Consider the following 24,795-nt stretch of genomic DNA (forward strand, 5'->3'; position numbering starts at 1 on the left):
TTAAAAAATACCGAATGGATTCACCGATTAATGCATTGAAAATTTTATTATCGAATCGTTTAATCATTTCCAACGAATTCCATTTGTAAATGTAATAAACAATGAATGATTTGCATAACATAGTAGTGAGATATATTTACTTATACTTTTTTCAGTAAACTTTAGCAAACACCTAATAAAAATGTAAGCATACGTTCAAATAAATAAATAATGAAAAAAAACTATTTATCCCGTATAATATCCGTCGAATATATTGTGACAAAATGCGAATTATTATTAAATAAGTACATGTATAATTTTATTTTTAATCATTTTATTATTACTAAAATACGTGAAAAAGAGACTTGAATGTTCTTATTAAATAGTATTTTTCTTAAGGACAACAGTAGCGTTATTACATGTGAGATATCTTGTGGCAGCCATGATTCCGAGACCGCGCGATGGTGCCCTCGCGCTGAGATGAGAAGAATTAAGCGAACAAAACTCCCACGTATTCGGTGAAGACTGAGAGCGTGGTGCGCGAGAGAAATAAATAGAGAGAGAGGAAAAGTACGAAGAAGCGAGATAGAGAGGGTATCGGTCTGGCGAAGTGAGTGAGCCAAGCCGCGGGGGCCCGGAGGCTGAACACAGCTCTGAACGCAGCGAGCGGCCTCGGAATCGATCAAAGACGCGCTCACGTTATTCTTTCTCTCATCAGGTACTAGCTATTTCATAGGACCGACGAGAGGAGGTGCGCGAACGCAGCTCTGAACTTGCGATAAACTTTAAGCCGCCGCAACTAACAGTCAGTAGAGTATTAGTTCGAAACACCTGTAGACGCTAGTATGTGATTGAATATAGAATTCTGGTCAATACTGGGGAATGCATGTTGTCAGAGAGTGGTGAGCATGAATCTGTCGGGCAGTGTGTCCGTGTGGTGTAGTGCGTGCCCCGTCAATATGTCTCTTTCGCCCTTGTGAATGACCGACCAGCCAAACAAAGGGATTTCACGACCCGCGATCTGCAGCTATAGGTAAAAACAAACACCTATTTGGCATGTTTTTAATCAGCTAACAGTTTTAAGTGAAGAGTCACTTACTAGTGGCACTGCTTTACTATTTCCTTTGAAAACAAATCATTTTATTCAATTATCACAAAAATAGTAAATAGTTCACTGTCACTTTACATACACACACCGGCCGGGCAGCAAGCATGCTCACTCACACCTAGTTGTTTTCAATATTGAATGATTACAATAATACCTGTTATCCGAGAACTGGCAGACCTGTTCATCAACTATTGCTCACTCTTAATCTTGAATGGCGTCTCGTTACGCCCCTACTAGTTTACCTGCTTGTATATCTATCTGCACTTGCACTCTCGCCGTTATTCAGAATTTGGCGCCGGTTGTCTACGAGCTTTCTTAGGTAACCTATTATTAGAAAATAATTTTAGAAATATGCAAATGAGTTTAACCTTGATCGCCGCTAGCCCTTTCAAGTTCGTCTTACTTATATTAGTAGTTTGCCATAGTTTTAACGATCTGCGTTTTAGGTTCTTACCTACTCACTAACACGCCCAGATTATTTAATTATGACTAATAATACAACCAATCGTGAGAAATTTCCGATATCCAACCAATCCCGATTTACTCATTGTAGGTACATGAATTCCAATCAGGCTTCGTATACGTATACGCTTTTCAAATTTTAATTGGCCGTCACTGTCGTTTGTTTACATGTTTGGATTCACACGAAAACAACAATAATTACATTTATTATTGTAATGCAATATAAATATTAACCTACTGTAGGGAATAATTTGAGATTAATTAAAAATTAGTTTGGAACCGGTTAATTTCTCCCTCTAATCGCTACCAGGAGAATTCGCTCTCAGTGTATATATATATATATATATATATATATATATATATATATATATATATATATATATATATATATATATCCTTCCATATGGTTGTCAAACCTGTCCCGACGACGGCACGTGAAAGTTCCGGTTTGTTACCGTCTACACCAACGCCGGAGTATTCCTCATCAACCCTGTTCATGGTCGCTAAACCGGACCAGCTTTGCTCTTTAACCACACTTTTTTGGTTCTGAAATAATAGAGTTGATCTAAACCGGTACCAGTAGTAAAGATGTATCGTTTGTAGTAAACATTTTCCTCCACGTGTCTTTTATGACCAAATGTATTAACACGTATTCATTGTATTTATTCCGTTTTCAGGTTAATTGTTGTCCCGGAACATACTAAAGAAAACAAAGTAACTGATAACTCGTAGTTTCATAGCCATAGCAGTGCCATAACCTGACTTTACTACGTAATCAAGTGCAATAAAGTTACTTCTGTGATAAAAAAAAACTTTTGATGCCATAATGACTCGTAGACAATATAATAACTTGTCCTCTAATTCTTCACCTTCGGTGGAAGTGGATCATGGAATGATGTCTCCACCACCTCCTCAAGCTTCTCCAGCGGATCGATCGCCTTTGGGGGACAATCCAGGATCTCCAGCAATGTTAGCAACTATGACACCGGTCAATGTCATGGAACTCAAAAAAGAGATGGAGGAGGAAAGTGCCATGGGGAGAGCTCCCTTATATGCTCAGGTTAAAACAGAAGTTTTATATGACAAAGAAGACGATATATATGCTCAAGGAATTGCAGACAAAAATGATACTCCGATAGATTTAATATACGAAGACGGCAACAAAACTGTAATTTATACAACTGCTCCAGATCAAAAAGGTCTTGAAATATATTCCGCGGATAATACGGGAGAAATAACCATAAATAATATCAGTGCTCATCAAATTCATGGTCAACAGATAACAGATGTGTTAATTGACGGTAGTACAAATTCCATGGTAAATTCTAGTGGGCAGACTGTCAGTAGTCCCCCAGGAACAGTGTCCGTTGTTCTACAGGGGAATGGCCAAGGACTTTTACAGTATCCTCAAGCACAGGTGCCTGGTACTACGGTATTAGTACTTTCAGAGTTAGTGGATGATGTGGCAGGTGTTCCGGTAGTCGGACTCAGGTAAGTTCACAATGTTGTATTAAATTTTTTTTGTTTACGGCAATGTTTATCAACTCAGTAAACAACCTTACTAGTTACCTTGGTATCTTGAAAATTATACTTCATATATTAATACGTATATTGCTACATATTTTTTATTCAGTAAATTCACATTTATTAATACTACGTCATTGTGTGTGAGTAAGGTTATAATTTTACAGGATGTCCTAATTTTTATAAGATGATGGGAATCCTGCAGCATTGAATGTAATAGGAAACATATAGTGTCGACACTTATTGTCTTAACGTATATTTTACACACATGATAACATATTTAAATAATATATATTGTGTAATACTATTGGTTAATCTGTATTAATTTTATTTTTTATATATATTCACAGTAGATAACATAACAGTAACTACTTTCAATTTCAATAAGTCGATAATTTTTTTTATTATAACAACGCTAATATAGGGATTTATTCCCTTAAAACCTTCATATACATTGTAATCATAGTTCTGGAATTATCTTCTAAAAAAAACCTGAAAATTCCTTCAGGGTCACACAAATGATGAAACCGACCACCGTGTGTTCAGAAATAAAATTATCGCTGCTCAACTTTCAACTAGTAACGGCGAAACACTAATTTTAAGTTCACAATAAAATAAAATTCCTCTTTAGCTGCCACCAACCATAGGTACCCAATTTTTTTTTAAATCAAACGTAGTCGTATTTGGGGTAATCGAAAATCTCGTGAAAAATGGAATCTTATTTTTCCTTTCATTTATGTGGTTTTTGAGAAATAACAATATATTTTCTCAAAACCAAAGTGGTTACAAATACAACAGATGTTTAAAATATCCTCCGCTTGAATGAGCAGTAATAATTTTATTCCGCACTTGTGTACAACTCGCGATTTAACACAGTACCGGAAGTTGAAGGATTTAGGGACAAAATTATTTTTGATCATCGGTTAGGTAGGTAGCACTTTGAATGAGTTATGATTGAACATTGATAATTTTTCAGACTTTTGCATATCTCTGTATATTTCCATTTATTTCACACAGTGTATATTTTTTGAAATAAACGAAAGTATCTAAAAATGAAATTGTTGCATGGTGGATTGAACATTAGTTCGGTAGCCTTTTGATTTTGATGATTTTCTAGTATACAATTTGGTAGGAAACCACCAAATTCAAATTCTGTGTTTCACCGCTTTTTGTTACTGGTTAAACGATGATTTTTTCCGGGCTCACGCGCAACTATGTGTGAGTAAAACAAGTGTGTATGTATTGGTAGTTTATATGTTATGGTAATTCTTCTACCTATCCTATGTATTTAATATTTTCATAATTTCGGAAAGGGTTTATTAAACTAGAGATCTAACTCTTCTTGTGAACGAAGCAATTTATTGGATAGCATTCATCAACAGTTTGACTTCTTACCCTCCAGCATATAAGTTTAGACAATAAAATCGAAATTAGAATATTTCTATTATACTACTTGGCTAATTTCATAATTTATCTAAATTTTCACTTAAAATATATTTAATGACTTCAATAATACGTAGCATAATTGTTAATAAAGTGGTTTTTACCACAAACGTAAACAATATACCGGATACGCATAAATGACAACACGGAAAACACAAGACCGTTTAGTTTCCATCCGGTCTGTAACCGATCTCAACTATTTAAAAAATATTATAAACTAGAGCTTTCAAATTTGAAAAAATTGCTACAGTATGTTGGCTATCTGTCTAAATCTTCTAGTTTTTTCTCCATCAATGTTGAATTGAGAACAGCTAAGCTGTTATTTGAGGAATGAAATTGTTTAACTGGTCGTCCCGCAGTGAAGAATAAAATGAATTAATTTGTCGATGTTTCACATTATACTGAATTTTTGAATAAAAAAACGCAGAAAGAATGCGGTACATTTAATTCTTTAGGAGAGGGCGAGATATTACTAAAATGTAATTAGTTATGATAAACTGCTAAATCGAGTCAGATTGGAATATTGGTGCTTCTCCCAGTGCAGAGATAAAAATTGTAATGATAGTTAAATATACAGTATCTACAAAAGGCTATTCTCATTACACGATAAAAATTAAAACTGTAGGGAGAAAGATGAAAAAGCAATATTAATGTAAAAAAATACTCTATCTTTTTTTTCATAATCGAGAGAAAGGTAATTTTTATATTTTCATTTGACAACTCATAATCCATCATCAAATGGATTGTAGATACTATTTTAAAAATAGATAATTGGAATCAGTTAATGATCTATTGTTATCGGAAAACTCTATTGAACATAGGAATAAGGGAATATACGGGGATTCAATTATTATTTATGGGTTATTTTTAAATAATGATAGATATTTCTATTACCACAATTTTCTTTTTATAAGATATAACTTCAAGTAAGTATTGATTGTTGTTCAGTTTCAGATAATCCAATTATTTCAAAAAACTAGAAGAAAACCTGGAAAATATAAATAATGCAAATTTATAATGTACTTATTAGATAAAACTTTCGCAAAATTAAATAGAAAATCTTCTTTTGCAACAAACGCCACTCCCCATTTATGTCTAATAGTTTCAAGAATATATAATTCATCTTGATTACAAAAAATTCTTAATAGAATGGAAGAGTGAACAAAGAAACGTGACTCAAAAAACGTCAATTACATATTTCACATTAATTATATTAATAGTTTAAAGGATTCTCTATTGAAATAAAATTTTAATTACGATCACCGTATTTTTATAGAATGTACCAAAATGTTTTTTTTATTACAAAATTTACATCAAATGTATTCTGGTTATTAGTGATAAAATTTTTTAAGAGTACGAGTTGAATTTTGGTATTTCATTTACAGGTATTTGCTAAATTGGGTTTATGATCAAGATAGTTTTTAAGTTGGTTATTTTATATTTAGGTCCTAAAATTTTAGATATTGTTCTGAGTGGTAGATTGGATGATGATCTTTCTTTGTTAAAATATTAACACTCTGCAATTATTTGTTTTATAGTCAGTTTGCAATTCGGGTTCAGGTTTAGCATCGAATAAGTAGCTATAGGTAAGTCTCGTTTGGCCTAGACAGAAACGCGATTTATTGGTAGCACTGAGCATGGTTTAAAGGAGTCTTTCACTTCACGAAGCTTGTATATGGACGTTGACCATTTGTATTCGCATTCATAGAGCACTTTATGTTTGAGTATTGATTTGATATCGGCACTAGTTAGAAAGTTCACGCACTCAGCACTATCACTATTCAGAGCTTCTTTAGCGACCAGGTCTGTCTTATTCCATATGTGAGGGGATCCAATAAAAAGCAATTTTTTTTTCTTATTGTTATCTCATCAAAAGATTTATATTGAATCAGTCGGTTGATATATAAGGATGTTTTAATGTCTTTGTAGTGTATATGTATTTTAATTTCAATTCATTTTACTATTTCCGTTTCTTTTATGGAAAACATTATCGGACTCGACACTGCGTTTCAGTGAGAGAATGGAACTGGAAAAGTAACTGGCGAAAAATTGAATCAAGGTATATGTTCTTCTTCCAGAAAATTATAGAAAACCTGACCTGCTCTGCCTCAACATAAATTTGAAACCATACTAGTACATATTTTCGATAAAATGATACATTCCCATATTTTTATCAGCTTGATGATCCAATTTTCAACTAATTTTAACATTCATGATTATAGAATGAATAATACATAGAAAAAGTTATTCATTACGCTATAAATATGGGTGTTTATTTTTTTTTTATTTTTCGGACGTAAGGAATAAGTCTTGGCTTTTCTTCAAAAATTCTTAGGCACACTTGGAATTGTTGTTTCATACCATCTCATAGATGGTCGAAGTGTGTGTTTGTTATTTGTCTTCCGAAATTTTCACTAACCGGTCATATGGCAATTTCTTATTTCTTGCTTACATTAATATTTTGTATTCCACATATTCCATTTATTTATCCACTTCTTTTACTATAAAATAAGATATATCTATACTTTTTATCACGTGCTTCATAACCAATCTCACCCAAGCCCTATGAATTCTCACTTTACTACTGATGCTTATGTATTCTTCTTCTTCTTCTTCTTCTTGTAGTAGGACGAGGTCCTGTCAGGTCTGTCATCTGCCATCTTGTGACGCCGATGTCCAGCTATCGTACCAGCGTTTTGGGGGCCTACCGATTGGGCGTCTTGTATCTGGTTTCTGTGTTTTGGCCCATTTGGCAATCCGTTCTGGAGCCATTCGTTCTACATGGTCTCTCCATTGTCGGCGTCTTGCTCTTACTCATCTAACGACATGTTGTACTCCCAGTTCTCTTAAGGTATCTGTGTTGGGTATTCTATCGTGGAGTGTGGTACCCTTTATTGTTCGTAATATCTTCATCTCTGCTGTTCTCATTTTTCTCTTTGTTTGTGTTGTGTCTGCCCTTGTTTCTGCGGCATAGGTTAGTATGGGTCTGATACAGGTCTTGTAGATTCGCGTAAATATCCCGATATTCTAGTTGCTTTCTTGATCTGCTTATCTACCTCGTCCGTTATGTTTCTGCTGCTCGTTGTTTCTACGCCCAAGTAGTTGAAATTCATTACTTGCTCTATAATGCGCTCATTTACTACCAACTTGCATCTTATTGGGTCTTTGGATATTACCATGCTTTGTGTTTTCTCGCATGAGATTTGCATGTTAAGTCTCTGTGCCGTCAGGTTAAATTTATGAAGGAGGCGTTGTAGATCGTCTTCATTTTCAGCTATAAGTATAGCGTCATCTGCGTAGCAAAGGATTCTCAGGCGACGGTTATTCATTTCGAATCCTGCATTAACTTCGTTTACGCTCTCAATTATTTGGTCCATTATTACGTTAAAAGGCATGGGCTGAGGCTATCTCCCTGTCTTATGCCGGATGAGACTTTGAGTTCTCTTGTTAGCCCACAGTCTGTTTTTATTCTTGTTTTGGTGTTGATGTTAAGTTGCCTTACTAGATTTGTATAGTGCTTCTTGACGCCTTTTTGGTTTAGTCGGTGGATTACATCGTTGAGTTTTACTCTATCGAATGCTTGCTTTAGATCTACGAAACATGTGTACATGGGTTTATTGTATTCTATGGATTTCTCTATCAACTGGCGTAATATAAATATTGTGTCTATAGTGGATCTGTTTGGGCGGAAGCCTTTTTGCTCTTCTGAGATGCCTACCTTAGCAGTTATCTTATTTGCAAGTATCTTGGTAAATAACTTTAACCACACTACTAAGTAGCGTTATGCCTCTGTAATTCTTCGGATCTGATTTTAAACCTTTCTTGTATATAGGTATAGTTATACTAGTTCTCCATTCTTCGGGTATTACTCCAGTTCTTTCTATTTTATTGTACAGTTTTGTTAATTCTTTTTCGATTTCTGGGCCCCCGTTCTTCAGTAGTTCATTTGGGATATTGTCTGTACCTGGTAATTTTCTATTCTTTAGTTTCTTTATGGTTGTTTGTACTTCTTCTAATGTGATGGTTTCTTCCTGTTCGTTTGGGGATGGCAGGTTTGCGACTTCTTCTTCGTTCCTGCTTCCGTTGTTATCATAAAGGATCTCAAAATGTGCTGCCCATGTTTCCTGATTTATAACATTTATCACTACCTCCTCGTTGATTGGTTTCTTCCTTTTTCGTATCATGTTCCATATTTTTTTCTGGCCTCCGTACAAATCATGTTCCATTTCCACTGAGAAATTTTCCCAGTATGTTTTTTTTCAGTTCTTTTATTGTGTTGGTTGTTCTATTTCTCACTCTTTTATAGACTTCGTATTCTTCCTGTGTTCTATTGATAATGTATTTTATGTACGCTTTCTTTTTTTCATTTGCTAGTTCCTTAATTTCTAGAGTGAACCAGGGTTTATTATGTGTTCTATTCGCTTATGTATTCATTTCTCTAAATTATACTCCCAAAGTATTGAGCTTTTAGTTCCTCCCTTAGATTCTAGCGCTTGTGATGTTTTGTCCATAGTTTTGTAAACGACTTTTCTACATTATCTACTGCAAGGATTTTTTCACGTATTTTTTCTCTCAAACCATTTTATTTCTCAAATATGCCAACAGCGTGTGGCCGTAATGATAAAAATAATAGGATTAGATGTAGCCAGCTATATAGAGCTTAAGTGTAGGATTTCTTATGTGGAGTTTTGAAACAAATCAAAGTGAAGACATGGAAATACAATACGCAATTTTTGAATTCAGTTGACTGTGTTTTTGTTATTTGTATCAATTGTTATCGAATGATAAATTATGATTCAAAAATATTGAACACTGCTTATCTCACGGGAAGGATCATGTACGTTTAAATTTCTGTTTTAAGTAGCTTACGAATTATTTCGAATTAGAATTATTATTTTGAAACACTATGTAAGAGATGAAGGTTAGAGATATGCTATATAATGTGTGCTGAGAAATTTCCTCACAATATAGTTATGAAATTGATTGATATATAGATATAAGCTCAAATTAAAATGTATATATTTAAAATTACAATATTTCTACTAATACTTCTGCTATGATGACAAACTTATTTATTTAGTTTGGATCAAGATCTAATTCCTAAATGTTTATGGCTGATATTCTGAAGAATCTGTACGATGAAAATAGGTTTTTATGGATTCGATATCAGATATGTTACGGATTTGTCGAATTGTCTTAATATAGTTGCATCATCTATCATGCTTCTGGCAAAAATGCAGATATTTTCATCATTTGTTCTTGAAATTATGTCAGATATACATTAAAAGAGATATACACTTTATTATTCTTGGTTCTTCGAATTCACCGCAGTTTTAAAAAAATAAATAATTCGAATGAATTAGATTATCAGTGAGAGTGCCCTTATCTTTTCTAATTTTTTTATTAGATGAATATTATTGTTTAGTTTCCAATAAAAATACTATTTTGGAATTTATGGAGACACAAGTTGATACTCTTGAATCATTCATTTAAAAATTATAATAATAGTAATTAAAGAACGTAGTTATTTTCCATATCACCATTAGTGTTTCAAAGGAGACGAGAGAGAGAGAGAGAACAGCAATAGAACAAACTAACTTAATACCTACCATATTACTATCATACACGCTTCAATGTATAATGTTACCATCTTCATTTTAAAAGTGTGAAAGAGACTCTATCCAAAAATTGTATCCTAATTAGTTCCAGGCAAGTATTAAATACGCGGATATCTTACTGTATAATATTTCTTTTATATTCAAGAATAAAAGCAGACAACGTAAAATAACTTTGCCAAGTCCATAGAAATATTTCAAGGTCGTATTTCAAATTTTAATATGTGAATTCATGGTTTTGGATATTAATACAGAATTATCTTAAATTTTCACTAATATTATTATTGTTTTTCCATGTAATCAAATCAATATATTTCATTATAATTTAATATTATTCGTTCACATCAATATTTTTTTTATAATTATGTTGGATACTTAACAATTTTCATCTAATAAACATTTGATGAGTCAGATACAATATTCAGGGAAATGACGCAAACAACGAAATTAAATATATTCAACTATAAAGTTTCATTTTGACAGTGGTAATCAATAATAAAACGAATGTATTGAAATACAATAACTTATTTTAGTAAAATGCATGTACAGGTGTTCAGGTAATATTATCTAATTTTACTATTAGCTTGAGATGTACCTCCAGTACGATTTAAAATTATGGAAGAAAAATCAAGTCACAAGTTAAATCATTCTTACTATGTAGTGAACACTTATTGAAGTATTGAAAAATATACAGGACGGTAGAAAAAATATCTTAGGTACGGAAAAGTCATAATGCTTTGAATAAAATTGAAACTAGTATCTGATTCAAATTATATTGACTTACATTTATTGGATTATTATTTCATAAAGAAAATAATAGAGATTGAGCCAAAGCTAAACAAGATGCTGGCGAGGCTCTCTTTCCAATACAATGTTTGCACAGTGTTATATGCTATATGGCATATATTTAACTATCAAACTGTAATAACTTTTTTAACCCTTATAACAATATAAAATTTCTCGAAAAACCGTTCCTAATTCAGGAGTTAATAGCATTTGATTAAAAAAAGTATTTGATACAATTACCATTTTTGTTTTTATATAGCGAAAAGATCAGGAGGTTTTAAATCAAAGCAGACGTTTTACAAGTGAACTTTTTTCAATATATACTTAGTGATCATGTTACCAAATTTGACCAGAGTACAGTTGTGGCATATCAGAATGTTGGTTTAACCTACAGCGCAATTTCCCGTCGTGTTACCTGTACTGCAATAACAGTCATGTGGAGATTAAGTGGTGAACCACTGGTAGTATTTTGGTAGTACCATAGGTAGGGAGGGAGGTAGATCTATTATTTCGCTTAGGTACACTATATCTCCGCAATTGTGCCTTTGGACTCTTTTATATTGTTTAGTGCTTCCTTTGAGTGCGGACCACGTTGTCAACGTTTGAGCTGATGGAGATAATAACAGCGACAGGAGACAGAGTGGTGTAAGGCTATGAATTTATCAGAACATTATTCTTTCCTAAGAGTTTTACTTAGTATATTATGATATGATTTATACTACGTATCTAAATCATACTATCAATGCCATAACCAACTGGTCGATTCGCAGTTACTAGTTAAAATTGAAATATGTATATTTATCAAGTTGATAAAAAGTACTTATTCCTTATTTCATTATCCCCGTTTCCCCTTTTATATATAAGATTGAGGTGAAGATTAAATGAGTTACTTTGTTAATAAATAAGTATAGGAAATAATTTCTTTCTCATTAAATAATAACAATTATTGAACAATTTTAAAAAATTTCAAAAGTATATTCGTTCGGTTGTAATAATGGATTGCGGGATATTTTATTTTAAGAATTAAGAGGTTGTCATTCTTTAATTAGTCCAGGATGGTAAATTTATAGCTATGTTTACAATCTGCGTTTTTGAACGTCTCGAATCCTAATAGCATTATCGGGCATTTTTCTCCGACAGTCCATATTTTAAGGTAGTTGTAACATCAGGTATAAAGTTTTTACCGTCTGGAATTTAAGAAATAATATTACTTCCATATTTAAAACTCCTTCTACTTTATTTATTATTATTTCATATTGGAATAATGGTTGATTCGTTATAAGCTGGATATATTTATAAGGCCCAGCCGCTTTTGACTCCAATTTATTAACAATTTCAACCATAAAAAACGTATAAAACATATTACACAACTGTTAATAATAACAGTATCACAATCATATACACTATCTTGATATGAATGCTATGTTAAAATTTCAGAATATATTCTAATCCATCTGTTTGATTAGATTCATTAACAGTTAATTATACATTTTAGCAGTTGTACGTATACTCATTTTATTAACATAGAAGGGAAAATAGTTATTTATGTAATAAATATGTGAAGTAGCCTTTTTTCCATGAATGTAAATTTTGTAACAATCACAAGAGTCGTAAAAAGGCCTTTACACTCGAATTGCATACAATATTTTTTCTAGCGAAAATTTTATCAAAATACAGAAGTTTAATGGTAATTTTTCGTTGGAAGAAGTTATAACGCTTTTATCGATTCCTTATGAAATATATTATATACTTATTAATATAGGAGTTGTGAAAATGAAAGGCAGCCTTTTTTCGCAACGAGTGCTCAAAAGTACTTCACGCTCGAGTATCATACAATATTTTTTCTTCGACCACATTAAAAAATATTTTTATGAAATATACTTTTATCATTGTTTTAATCTAAATTTGTTGTAGTTTTCAACATTGAATAACGAGACCCTAACGTTGTAGATTTCCATTGACATTGGCTTGAATTTTCCAGGAATTATGCAATAAGAACCTTTTGCGTCTAAATTTTGATTTTTTTCAATGTTACATGAAAAAATCGCCATATGTATATTTTTCTTGACTTTTCCACAAGCAGGTTTGGTGTTACATTGCACGCAATTTCTGCAATTTCAGAAGGAGTCCAATTCTCCACAATTATTTAGCTCATCAATCAAAATTTGAAAAATATTGTTCAAAATAACGATGACAATACAATATTATCACAATTACAGTTTTTTGATATGTTACTCCATATAATTTTTTATACAGTTACGATGCATTTGCAATAGATCATTACATATCAAGATATTATTATCTCATTCGAATAAGTACCTTTAAGTTAAACAAAGTCATAGAGTTGGTTATGTAAATGTAATTATGTGAATTCAATGAATAAAAATATGCAGAGATATAAACTTCAGTCTATGTATGATTTTGCTAATTTGAAACCCACAGTCTTAGTCAATATTGATTATGGATATGTAAAAGTTATTCTAGATAGTACACGCCTATTAACTATGTATTTTGTCGTAAATCTCGCAAGTTTATTAAACTTTAGAGAATTAATTTTCTATTCATACTCATACTTGGTTTTGTTTTAGTAGCTGTTAAATGTATCTTACTGGCAATAAGGTCTTTTTTTTAACTTTGTTGTAAAAAAGTACGCATATTGATAAATTGAGTAATCATGTTGTTGCTCTACAAAACACACACCTTATTTAATTTACAACTGCATATTATCTGATCTGCATGGATTTATTGAATATTATTAATGGTGTTGAGACTGGAAGTGAGAAAAATATTTTTATTACATCACAATATCTTTAAATCTTTCTGATAACTGCTGCAAATATGATATACAGAGTGATTTTTATGTATGGAACGCCTCAATTATCTCGGAAACGGCTTGTAAGATTTTTCTAAATTTTTGTGTACAAGAGTCTTGCGATACGGTCGGTATTATGGTGGTATGTATCTACATTATTGTTAGATCTTTCCTTTTTTCGGAAAAATAATGAACTTTGTTATTTCAAATGGATCACCCTATATATTTTGTGTTTTAGAAATCCTTAAGAAATATTTATTATTGTTCATCTAATGTTCCCCATACCTAAATGCCATAATTTCCGGGCTGTAGCTACATTTGCGTTATCTACGCAGTTAAAGTTACAATAATACATTTAGGTGGCTATGACTGTTACAATAACAAATTTGACGGTTCAATAAATTATTATTGTTGAAGTTTATTGGAAGTTACAATGAATCGTTTATCTAAAAGAGAACGAATTGATATTTTATAATATATAAATAATATTAATATAATATATTTTATAATATATGATAATTTATATCCTAACTGAAATCCCATAAAAAGATCTGCTGTCAGTAAATTAGTAAAAAAGTTTAACGATACTGATTCAGTAAAAGATTTATCTAAATCTAAACTGCATCAACTGAAAACAAATCGTTAGATGTTTATGTCCTGTAAATGTAGCTATAATTATGGAATTTAGGTATAGAAAATATTACATGGGAAATACTTCATCTTTCTTAAGGATTTCGAAGAACACAAAATATATGAGATGATCCAGTTAATATAACAAAGTTTGCCCTATGTAGACAGCGTCACAATTTGTACAAGGCAACTGATATATAATATTACTTCTTTTGTTGTTTGGAGTTTTAGATTCTAGTTCAGTTAAATATTTGGATAATGTATTATGTCCTCTATGACTTATACTAATATCATATTTATTAAAATAATTTGATAGTTGTTGGGAAAGTCCTTGTACATATGGTAAGGAAAAATGTTTTATGTTTTGATGTTTCGTTTCTGTTTTGTTTTTAAATTGATTGTGGTATCTGTTTATCTTTTCATTGAATATGTTATTTACGATTTTTTCCGGATAATTATTTTCTTCCAATGCAGTTTTTGATTTTTCAATAGCTAAGCATCTAGCATCAGGACCTGATAGTTGGATAAATCTATCTTAGATCTAACTTATTATCACTGATATTTTTTGTGACATAGGATGACACGAATTGAAGTTTAAATATCTTGAGGACCAAGTTGGTTTCGTACACCATTCTGTTCTTATTTTATTATTAATCTTATATAATGTGACGTCAAGAAAATTGATTCTATTATTTTGCTCGATTTCGATTGTGAATTGAATTTTTTTATGACAAGAATTTAATTTTTTATTTATGTTTTTAATTTGATTCTTTGGTACAGCAGTAATGCAATCATCTACATATCGGAAAACGAATTCAATATTTATATCAAGTTTGCTTAGAGCCGTTTCCTCAAGATCTTCCTTTACCAATTGTGCTACACTTGAAATGGAAGCTCCCATAGCACAACCATCAATTTGTTTATATATGTCATTTTCATATTTGAAATATGTTGTATGTTGTTGTAAGTGTGAGTTCCAAAAGCTTTTATAAATTCATTTTGAGGTATTTCGGTATATTCTTTAATTTTGTCCAATTTTTTTTAATATATCTCTTTCACAATGGTAATAGGAATATTTTTATATAAAGAAACCATATCTAACGAAATAAATACATATTCATTAAGAATTATGATAATTTTTTCTTTGAAATCCTATGTGTTTTTGATATAGTATTTGTTTTGATATAAATTTTTTTTCAAATAATTAAATAATGGGGTGAGAGGAGTTTGATAACTTTATACTATAAAAAACTAATTTTAAAACAGAAGGGACCTAAAATCAAAAACATTTAGATGCATTGATATATCAGAAGATCTAAGAAATAAGAAATTGAAGAAATTTATATATATATATATATATATATATATATATTAAGGAAAAACAGAGTATGTTATCAATTTTTTTCAACATGATAGTTGATATTGTTAAATTTATCGAAAGGTATTTGTAGATTTTCTTTATCCGTTATATCGGATAAGTAGTACTACCTTTGGTAGTTATACTTGTAATAGTGATTCCACTTTGTATATTACAGTTATTCTTGTAAACTTCTTCCATAATTCTTCTTCCTTGTGCAAACTTGTTATTTATGTTGTCGTCTCTTTGGGTAACAGCGGTTGATTTTCACCCTTCTAATTTTTTCACATCTGTGATGTCACCACCATCGCTCATATAAACTCTTGTCGATGATAGACGAAATGAATGTCCCATACAAAATTCATAGCTGCCAATTTTATATATGGTGAATGATACAATTCTGGTAATTTGAAAATAAAGAGTCTGATACTATAAAAGACCTAGATATCTTTGTTTTAGTGATAGGTTTTCTATCAATTTTTTCGATTTTTTGGGAACACTCGACTGCAGTTTCGTCACCAGGCAGTTACAATTATCAATGCCTATTTTCTGTTATGTTTAGGAAGGGTAAGCCTTAAGTAAGATTTGTATCTATCAGCTATCGTCGTTTTACAAGTAACTAAATAAAAATATAATTGTTGGCCTTAGTTCTTCAATATTCAAACAGAACTTCATGTGTTGTACTAATAAATAAAATATTATTTTTTAACTCATACTATCAATTTGTTACATTTATTATGCGTATTATATTCATAATTTTAATGTTTTGATTGATAAATATTTTTTAACGAATAATATTACAAGAGAAATCAGATTGTCGGAAATTTCCATCAATTTTTATAGTATACAGACGTTGTTGTAATGCTATAAAAAAGTAATTCTGCACAGGCTACCCAAAGGTCGACATGTTGATTATTTATTCAAGAATATGTCGCTCAAAGAGCAGTAATCACCTTAATTTTGCGCAAAAGTACTCATGAAATATCAGTACTTTAAATACTGATTTTTTTATCAGTTTAATTGCAATAGCATTGAAATTTGCAATGAAGTGAAATTATATTAAAATGTTTGTATGTGTATAGTGTGTCCTACTTTTTGAAACCAATTATAAATAACAACCAATGCCATAATGAAAAAAAAAACTTACATACCCCAATTAAAACCTGATTTTACCTCATAGTACCAGATGCGTACAAAAAACAAAACACTTAGTTATAAATAAAATTAGTGGAAACAAAACCTTATTAACTTATTAATTTCGAGCAAAGACACAAAATACAACTAAAAAATTTAATCAAATGGAATATTTTGAATTCAACTGATTATTGATAGCATATTAACTGATCTAATTAGTGTATAAAATTTCGTTCCATTTTCACGATATATTTTCCTGATCAATGCTTACCTTCAATATCTGTCAAAGATAGGGTATATGCACTTTACCTTATTAAAGTGTACGTAAGCATGGCGTGAAAGTAATCTTAGCTGTCAGGTAAAAAAGTTGATATATCAACTGTTATAGACTGATAGAAATGATAGGAGAAAAAAAATTGAAAGACACTTATCCTAAGGGCGTTATACAAAAAAGTTATAACTTTGATGGTGATATAGGCATTCTCGATATTTTGTTTAGTCTGATAAATGGCTTAACGCGTATTTCAAGATTTTGAAGGAAAAAGATTTTTATAATTATCATTTTTTCCCACCTTAAATTTTTAATGGAAGAAGACTTTTCAAGAATATACCGTAAATTTTGGTTCATATTATACTTGTGAAACTTTAGATGGTTAATGTTTTAGCGTATTAATTATTCCATATTTTTTAGATGATTGGTAACCACAGAAGGTGGGTACTAATTATCTATTTAATTTATTACAACTTCGGTTACAAAGAATTCATCTTCAAGGTTCTTTAAAAAGTCAACATAATATAGTTCTCGATTTTAAGAGTACCTTTTCACAATTTATGGATTATCATAGCTATTTTACTATCCAACACAATGATGAAAATTTTTTTAATTTGTAATTATGGCCGAATAAAATTTTTTTCACGATATATACATTTCTCTAATTTTTTAATTCTTAGACTCTGTTATATATTCTAGTGTTTCGATGATCTTTATTCAAAGTCTCTCTTAATGAAAATAATATATTTTTCAACATAAAACTTCTTTCTCATCTTATATAATCTGAAATTGACAACTTGTACGATTATATCAATCACTTGATCAACTACCATATGAAATTTGTTTTAACGATACTAAAACTTTTTTTAGTCTTATGTTTTATGTCACGGAGGAGAAGCAATCTGCAGGTACATTGACATTTATAAAACAGAATTATAAATTTTGATCAAATTTTTTAATATTCGTAGATTCCTCATTTCTATGAACCTTTTCTAAAAATTCTCTTTTATATGCATTTGAATGAATATCAACAAATGTATAATTGAATTTCATTCTTTGTTTATGCAATTTTATTATTTTATTGTATATAAGACTTCTTAATCTGATTTATAAATATTGAGATGTCGGTCCTCAGTAACAGTATTATTCATTCAAAAGAATCTCATATAATATTACATCTTTTATTTGTCGATGCTTTGGCGGAATGATTTGATAGTGTATTGAGTTAATTTTGACTATGTTTTCATATTTATTGAAATAATTTGATAGCTGTTGAGTAAGTCCTTGTGCATATGGTAAGAAAAGGTTTTGATATCAAGGATTTGTTTTGTCAGTTAATTTATTATAACATTTTTTTGTTTATTTTCTAGCTCTAACAGCAAAACAATGACCACTGTGTGGTAGGATGACATGAATTGAATTTTAAATACAATTTACAGAATCATCAATTTTGTTTTATGATTGTCAGTATTATATGAAACTTCTTAGAAAAGCGTTGTGTGTATGCGAAAAATCCATTTGAAAATTGCCCGTTTGTTGTGAACCTTTATAATATCCCTTTTCGTGCGCCATTGACTGCATATTATAGATTGTTTGAGATTGCTCAAGGGCAGACATACCAAAAATGGAATGATTATTTTTCGAACTTCGTGACTGAAGGCATTCACCCATGTTTTTACGAAGTATAGTAACTTTAAATTACTTCCAATATTTTTATTTTTCGTTTACACATATATTTCGCCAATGACAATATAATGACCTCAAACAATGTTTTAACAAATTTCGAAAAGGACCATCATCTTTTTTAATGAAGTGGTCATTAAGTGCTATTATTCCCATGAGACCAATATAATTGACAAATAGCCTTTAACTATGCCACAGAAATAATTATTTTCATTGTGGTGTTGACCACGCATTTCCTGAAAATATTACAAAAAAAAAAACGAAACCAAACACATTGCTGACAACAATGTCATGAAGTTTACTGTATTTTGGTAAATATTATCATTATGGGGGCAGATAGTATTAAATCATATTATGAACATATATTCCCTTAAAAATTGACATAAACTTTATGACATATTAAAGGATATAATTCCTTTCTAAATATCTATACTTCATTTCAAATTGATAATTTCATCAACTAGTAATCATGAATAATATTCAGAAATACTAGAACAAAGTCAGATAACCAGAAATCTATGATAACATCAAATCTAATATATAGAAAAGGCAAGGAAAATAATGAATACAAAAAAGGATCGAAAAGTAATATCGCTTTCTTGAATTAAATTCAAACTTATAAAAGTTTATTTTCAACCAATAATACTCTACTCTTCATTAGCAACATTCTGTTGCTAATGTGCGAATTTTTTTGCCGGATCGGTAAAAATCAATGTGTTTCTAAGAAAAATATCTTGAGATGGAGTTTCGTAGTGATCGGAACAAATAGAAATCCAAGGGTGCGATATCGGAAAAGTGTGCCGGGTCAGGAAGTACCTCCTACCCCAATTCATGCAATTCTTCCAAGGATCGTCTTGCACATTGCGATCTTGCATTGTCCTGTTGACTATCGTCAAATATTTTTCGATTGAACATTGGTTCCCTCGATCCAATTATTCGCAATAATGATCTGCATTAACAATTTGTCCGGGTTTCAGAACTTCAAAATGAACAATTTGACACACATACAGGATCGCCTTACTGGATTGTGAATCTAGCTTCATAAATTACCACATAAGAACTATTTTTATCTCCAGTAATCAAGCGATCAAACAACGGTTGAAGCAATATGTTGCATTTGATTGATTGGGTTTGTTCTCTTCAAGCAGATTATGAAAGAACCAAATATCTGCTCTGCTTTTTTTTCCCATCTGCAACAAATGTTATTGCATAATAGTCCAAGGTTGGTTAAGGGTGTTCCAGAGTTCCTCAATTATCTCACGTGGATTTTCTCCAACTGAACATGTTGTTATCTAATGTTGTTCGCTTTCCTGATCGATGGGAGTCAGAGAGATCAAAAACACAGGATCTGAACTTTGGCATTTACGAACGTTTAATGCACTTCGATGAAGATCTCAAATCTTTTTGGTCGTAATTTTTACGCTACAACCGTTACGAATCGCAAAGGCATACAATGCCGGATATGTTCTCCAGGTGTTTGACTGACAATCAATCGCAAAAAGTCCAATCATTAGAAGTGAACAAGTCATAATAATCTTAAAATGTCCTTTTGTCAAGACTTCAAGGTATAAATGAGCTGACAAATGACAGTTAAATATTGACATACGCAGGAACGATATAATTTTTCGGCTCCCGTAAGAAAAGAAAAGAAGAAGAGCATAGAAATACTTAGGAAAACAGAAAATACATTGAATTGTATCTATTTAAAGGAATAATGAAAGCCTAATTGAAAAATGAGAATTATATGATTTACCTTTACCTATAAGAGTGGATTGAACTTTCTTATTTTTTGTATCTGATCCAAACTGTTTATTCATACTATTACTAATAATTATTTTAGTGTTTCTTTATATCCTAGTTATTTTCATAATCTACTTAATATATTTATACGAGTAATCAATTTATGATATTCTGACAGTAAATTATATACTAGTGATTGAATCATGTCTCTCAGTACAAAAATATATCGATGGTCTGGTTTCATTCTTAAAAGTGAAACTCACTTCTGTTACCCACTTACAAAAGATCCGCAATGAGCTTACTCCGATGCCAAACATTATCTTAACTTAATCATTATAGAATACAAATATTATGTTATCAAAATATATCAGACTGAGACATAAATTTTGCATTGATTGTATTCGCTATCATTTTTGCAAGAATTATTAAAAAACTTTATTAATCATTACATAACTTATTCCAAGAAATAGTTTTAAGTGACTGACACAAATTATTAATGTAAAGTGAAATACATCATTTCATAATTTGAACAAACTAATTTTAAATCAGAACAGACCTAAAATCAAGACGATTTAGAAACATAAAAATTATTATTCTCAAAATATAAGGTAACACTGGCAATTTTAACACATTTCAAAATACATGAAACTGCATTTAAAAAGAACATACATAAAAACTCGAAAACCCTTACAATAGTGTCAAATACAAAAAAGTAGAATTTTCGATACGGTTAATATAAATAAAAATGAGGAATATATAAACAATAAAAAATAACTGATCAGTTTGAGCAAAATTTATAAATCTATTATATAAATTTCAATGAATTATATATATCATTTAAATTGATAAGTAATTTTTCTCCATATGTTTTATTTTGTTATAAACACTGAAATTGAATCAAAACGTCAAAAACACTTTATTCATAAAAAAGAACACAAATAAGTATTTAATATTTTTGGTGCGATATAAGAGTAATAGATTTTAATTCCTTGTATTCGCATCAATTCAGAGTATTTGATTGGGATTATAAATTTTTTCACTTCAATTATTTTCCCATAACTTCCACAATTATCTATTGAAGTGAATTTCCGCAAACTCTTTTATAGGTATCGTTATTGTGAATATTTCTATTTACATACGTATTTGCCTTCAGTTTATGTTTCATATTCTTAACAATTTCTTAATCCGTAATTCCATTGAGATCACTTCTATTGCAAAAGTTACGGTTGAATTGATTCACAAGAATTTTTATAAATTGTTGAGTTTCATTTTTATAATATCCTTTCTTAACCATTTTTTTAATCACAACATTGTTGATTTTTTTGTTTATCCCCACGTGAATGTGTCATCTTTACAGACAACTCATACAACGAATAAAAAGCAAACTAGTAGAAAACAATAATAAGTATTTATCTTCAGAAGTTTTTAAGCAGAAATTTTATTGAATTAATCGATTTAAAAAAAGGATGTCAAGGTAAATTTCCCAATTAGCAATTATTGATACATGTTTCCACTAATGTATTAATCACTGATATTTTTGTCGATTCTCGAAATTATATCCTGTTAATGAAATATAAATTGCAGCTACGCATTATACGAGGATCACTATGTATATTTTGAGATGCATCGAAACTTGTTAAAGCTGACAACACTGCTGTTTCAAATACCATCATCATTAATTAGTAAGCTATTACTGCAGCTGAATAGTGATACATACATTTGCCATAGAAATATGAAATTGTGAAGAGAACAAGTCCTATGATCTACCGTAATTTCAAGGTCGGTTCAAATGAACAACAGAGCCTTGAAAGAGCAACTACATTTCGTTATTATAACGAATCTAAAAGAGACCAAATATCGCTTGGTGATGACTCTCCTGTTCATCAATTACTGTTGTTAACATTGAGACAGACGAAGATCATACCGACCTATCAAGCGATTGGTGTTGGTTAGGTTGGTTAATTTTCCATGATCATTTTCATGGAAAAATAAATAAGGGATTTTGAAACTAAAAAAAGGCGCGTTAATAGCAAACCAAATTTAAAATTATTAAATAATGTTTCAACAATTCAAATAAGGGTAGGGTAATCAAGAAAAGATATCATTTTAATGAAATAAGTGCTACCATTACTTTGAACTTTTAGTTTTTTTAGTTGTAGATATTAAGTTTATAACAGTAAATAAAGTTGCTGTTTTTAACTCATACAAATTAACAAACAATTTGGCACAATAAATGGATACCATATTTTACACGTGTTATATTAGCAGTGTACAGCATTTGTATTTATAATAATGTTTGGAAATATGTCCTTTTGGAAAAACAGATTGATCAATATCTAGCCATTAAAGTAAGTATCGAGGAAGCTTTTAATTGTACTAGTTTTGGGTCAATTTTCTTCTCAAAGTATTATTATTTCCTTCTATTCAGGTAGTATTTCTCTCGACAAAAGCAAGTTATAATATGAGTGCCCTTTATAATTCATTTCTTACGGATGTTGTTATCAGGCTGAGATAAAGACGGAGTAGGAACGATTAGAACTTTTGCGAGTGTTTGTTTTGTCCGTTCATAAAAACTTGAGAATAAATTACGTCTTGGTTATAAATTTCATGATACGTGGACGGAAACTAGTTTGGATATAATTCGGATCTACAATACAGAATTTTAATAGTAAATTCTAAATTCTCAGGATCATAGAATCATCAGTAAAATTCTCTGTTACTCGATCCAACGATTCCATAAATATCTTCAGTTATGGCCTACTCCCTCAAATTTTTTAAAATATTTTGTAGATAAAATTTTGTCAATAGTAAACATATTTTAAAATTTAATAACTGCTTTTTTTCAGTAATAACCTAGATTATTTCAAAGTTTTCAATCAATATTTGATAGCGAGTTAATTAAGATAAGATATACTACGTATAGTAGTAATATATCCCCAGATTTAAATTTTAATGACAGGTGTTTGCAATTTAAAATAGTTTCAAAAAGATGCCTAAAAGGCGCCTGGTACAATTTATATATCCACGTCATCCGCTGCAATTTATAATTGCTCCTCATTGCATTACTTATTCTGAATACTTGTTAACAATAATTATTACATGTTTTTTCTCAAGATATACAGTTTTGATTGCTAGAAGTAACAGACTAATAGTTGTTTGATAAGGATTAAAACATTTTTTTGTTTTACAAAAATGGCAGTACAGTCAATTCTAATAGTATAAAACAGTTTTCAGCTAACCGACTTTATTTTTATACGAGTCGTCTCCAGGAATCAATTGCAAATGGCATTGACCATTTTGCACAACAGTTACAGAAGCACGTGATATAATATCCTAGTTTCTTTCGCTCTTACATTACTAGTTATTTACTCAAATTTACGAATACAGTTCAACTTGATTTCGAAATTGAGAAACTAGTATTTCATTTTCTCTGGAGGGACTTATATTGTGGGTTTTTCTCAATTTTAATAACGATATTTACTGTTTTTGAATTGATTTAATTCATATTTTCAGTCTCAATGATTTCTAGAAATATACTCAATGGCATTAGAAGTGCGATACCTAGAAGGAATAATTTCCCGAACTTGATTTTTTGACACCATAATGGATATATTTCGTTCACTTTCTGATAACAACATCAACGATTTATGGTTGACCATGTTTTCGCAAAAGCAAAAAATTATTTTTTGAAGAAACAACAGTACAGACATTATAAAGATTTTGAGAATTCATCTCTTTGTTTTGAGCAGAATAAAAATCGTATATCGATTTTGATTAACTGTATTGAAATGACGGTCATACGTATGTGCGGTGTGTGGATAGAATAAAAGAGGAAAATACATAGAAGGGCAACATTTGCACCATATACTCTGGCGCAGTTTATCCACGAATTGAAATTTGCTTGGAACAGTGAGTTATCACAAAAAGATATCGAACTACCCCATTTTGTTATCATCTTATTCGAAACACTATCACATGTCAAACAATAAATAATTCTTTCTGGGTGTAATACTTCTAATGTTACTGAGTATATTTTGATGAATTAGTTTTTCTAAGTGAAAGCAAGAGAATAAATGGATAATATAAATTAAATATCTTATATCATGGTTTGATTTATATTTCCGAGGATGCATGTTGAAACACTCAATATTTTGGAAGAAAAATTAAGCAAATTATGCATTTAAATCAGAGAAAAATTTAGTATTTTTTTATAGTCACTTTGAACCTTTTATTGGGCAGTTAAATTGAGTA

At 30.5% G+C, this 24,795-nt stretch overlaps 1 protein-coding gene across 3 annotated transcripts in view; it reads left to right on the forward strand.

The window, feature by feature from the left end:
• The first annotated feature begins 787 nt into the window (after positions 1 to 787).
• Positions 788 to 24,795, forward strand: part of LOC130450679 (protein grainyhead-like) — a 225,445-nt gene continuing 201,437 nt past the window's right edge. For all 3 annotated transcript variants that reach the window (XM_056789202.1, XM_056789203.1, XM_056789206.1), the window contains exons 1-2: positions 788 to 1,012; positions 2,227 to 3,040. In XM_056789202.1, the coding sequence (XP_056645180.1) occupies positions 2,376 to 3,040 (665 nt within the window). In that variant the 5' untranslated portion in view covers positions 788 to 1,012; positions 2,227 to 2,375. The remainder of the gene's footprint in view (positions 1,013 to 2,226; positions 3,041 to 24,795) is intronic.

Source organism: Diorhabda sublineata, chromosome X (genome assembly GCF_026230105.1).
Source record: "Diorhabda sublineata isolate icDioSubl1.1 chromosome X, icDioSubl1.1, whole genome shotgun sequence".
Lineage (NCBI taxonomy): Eukaryota > Metazoa > Arthropoda > Insecta > Coleoptera > Chrysomelidae > Diorhabda > Diorhabda sublineata.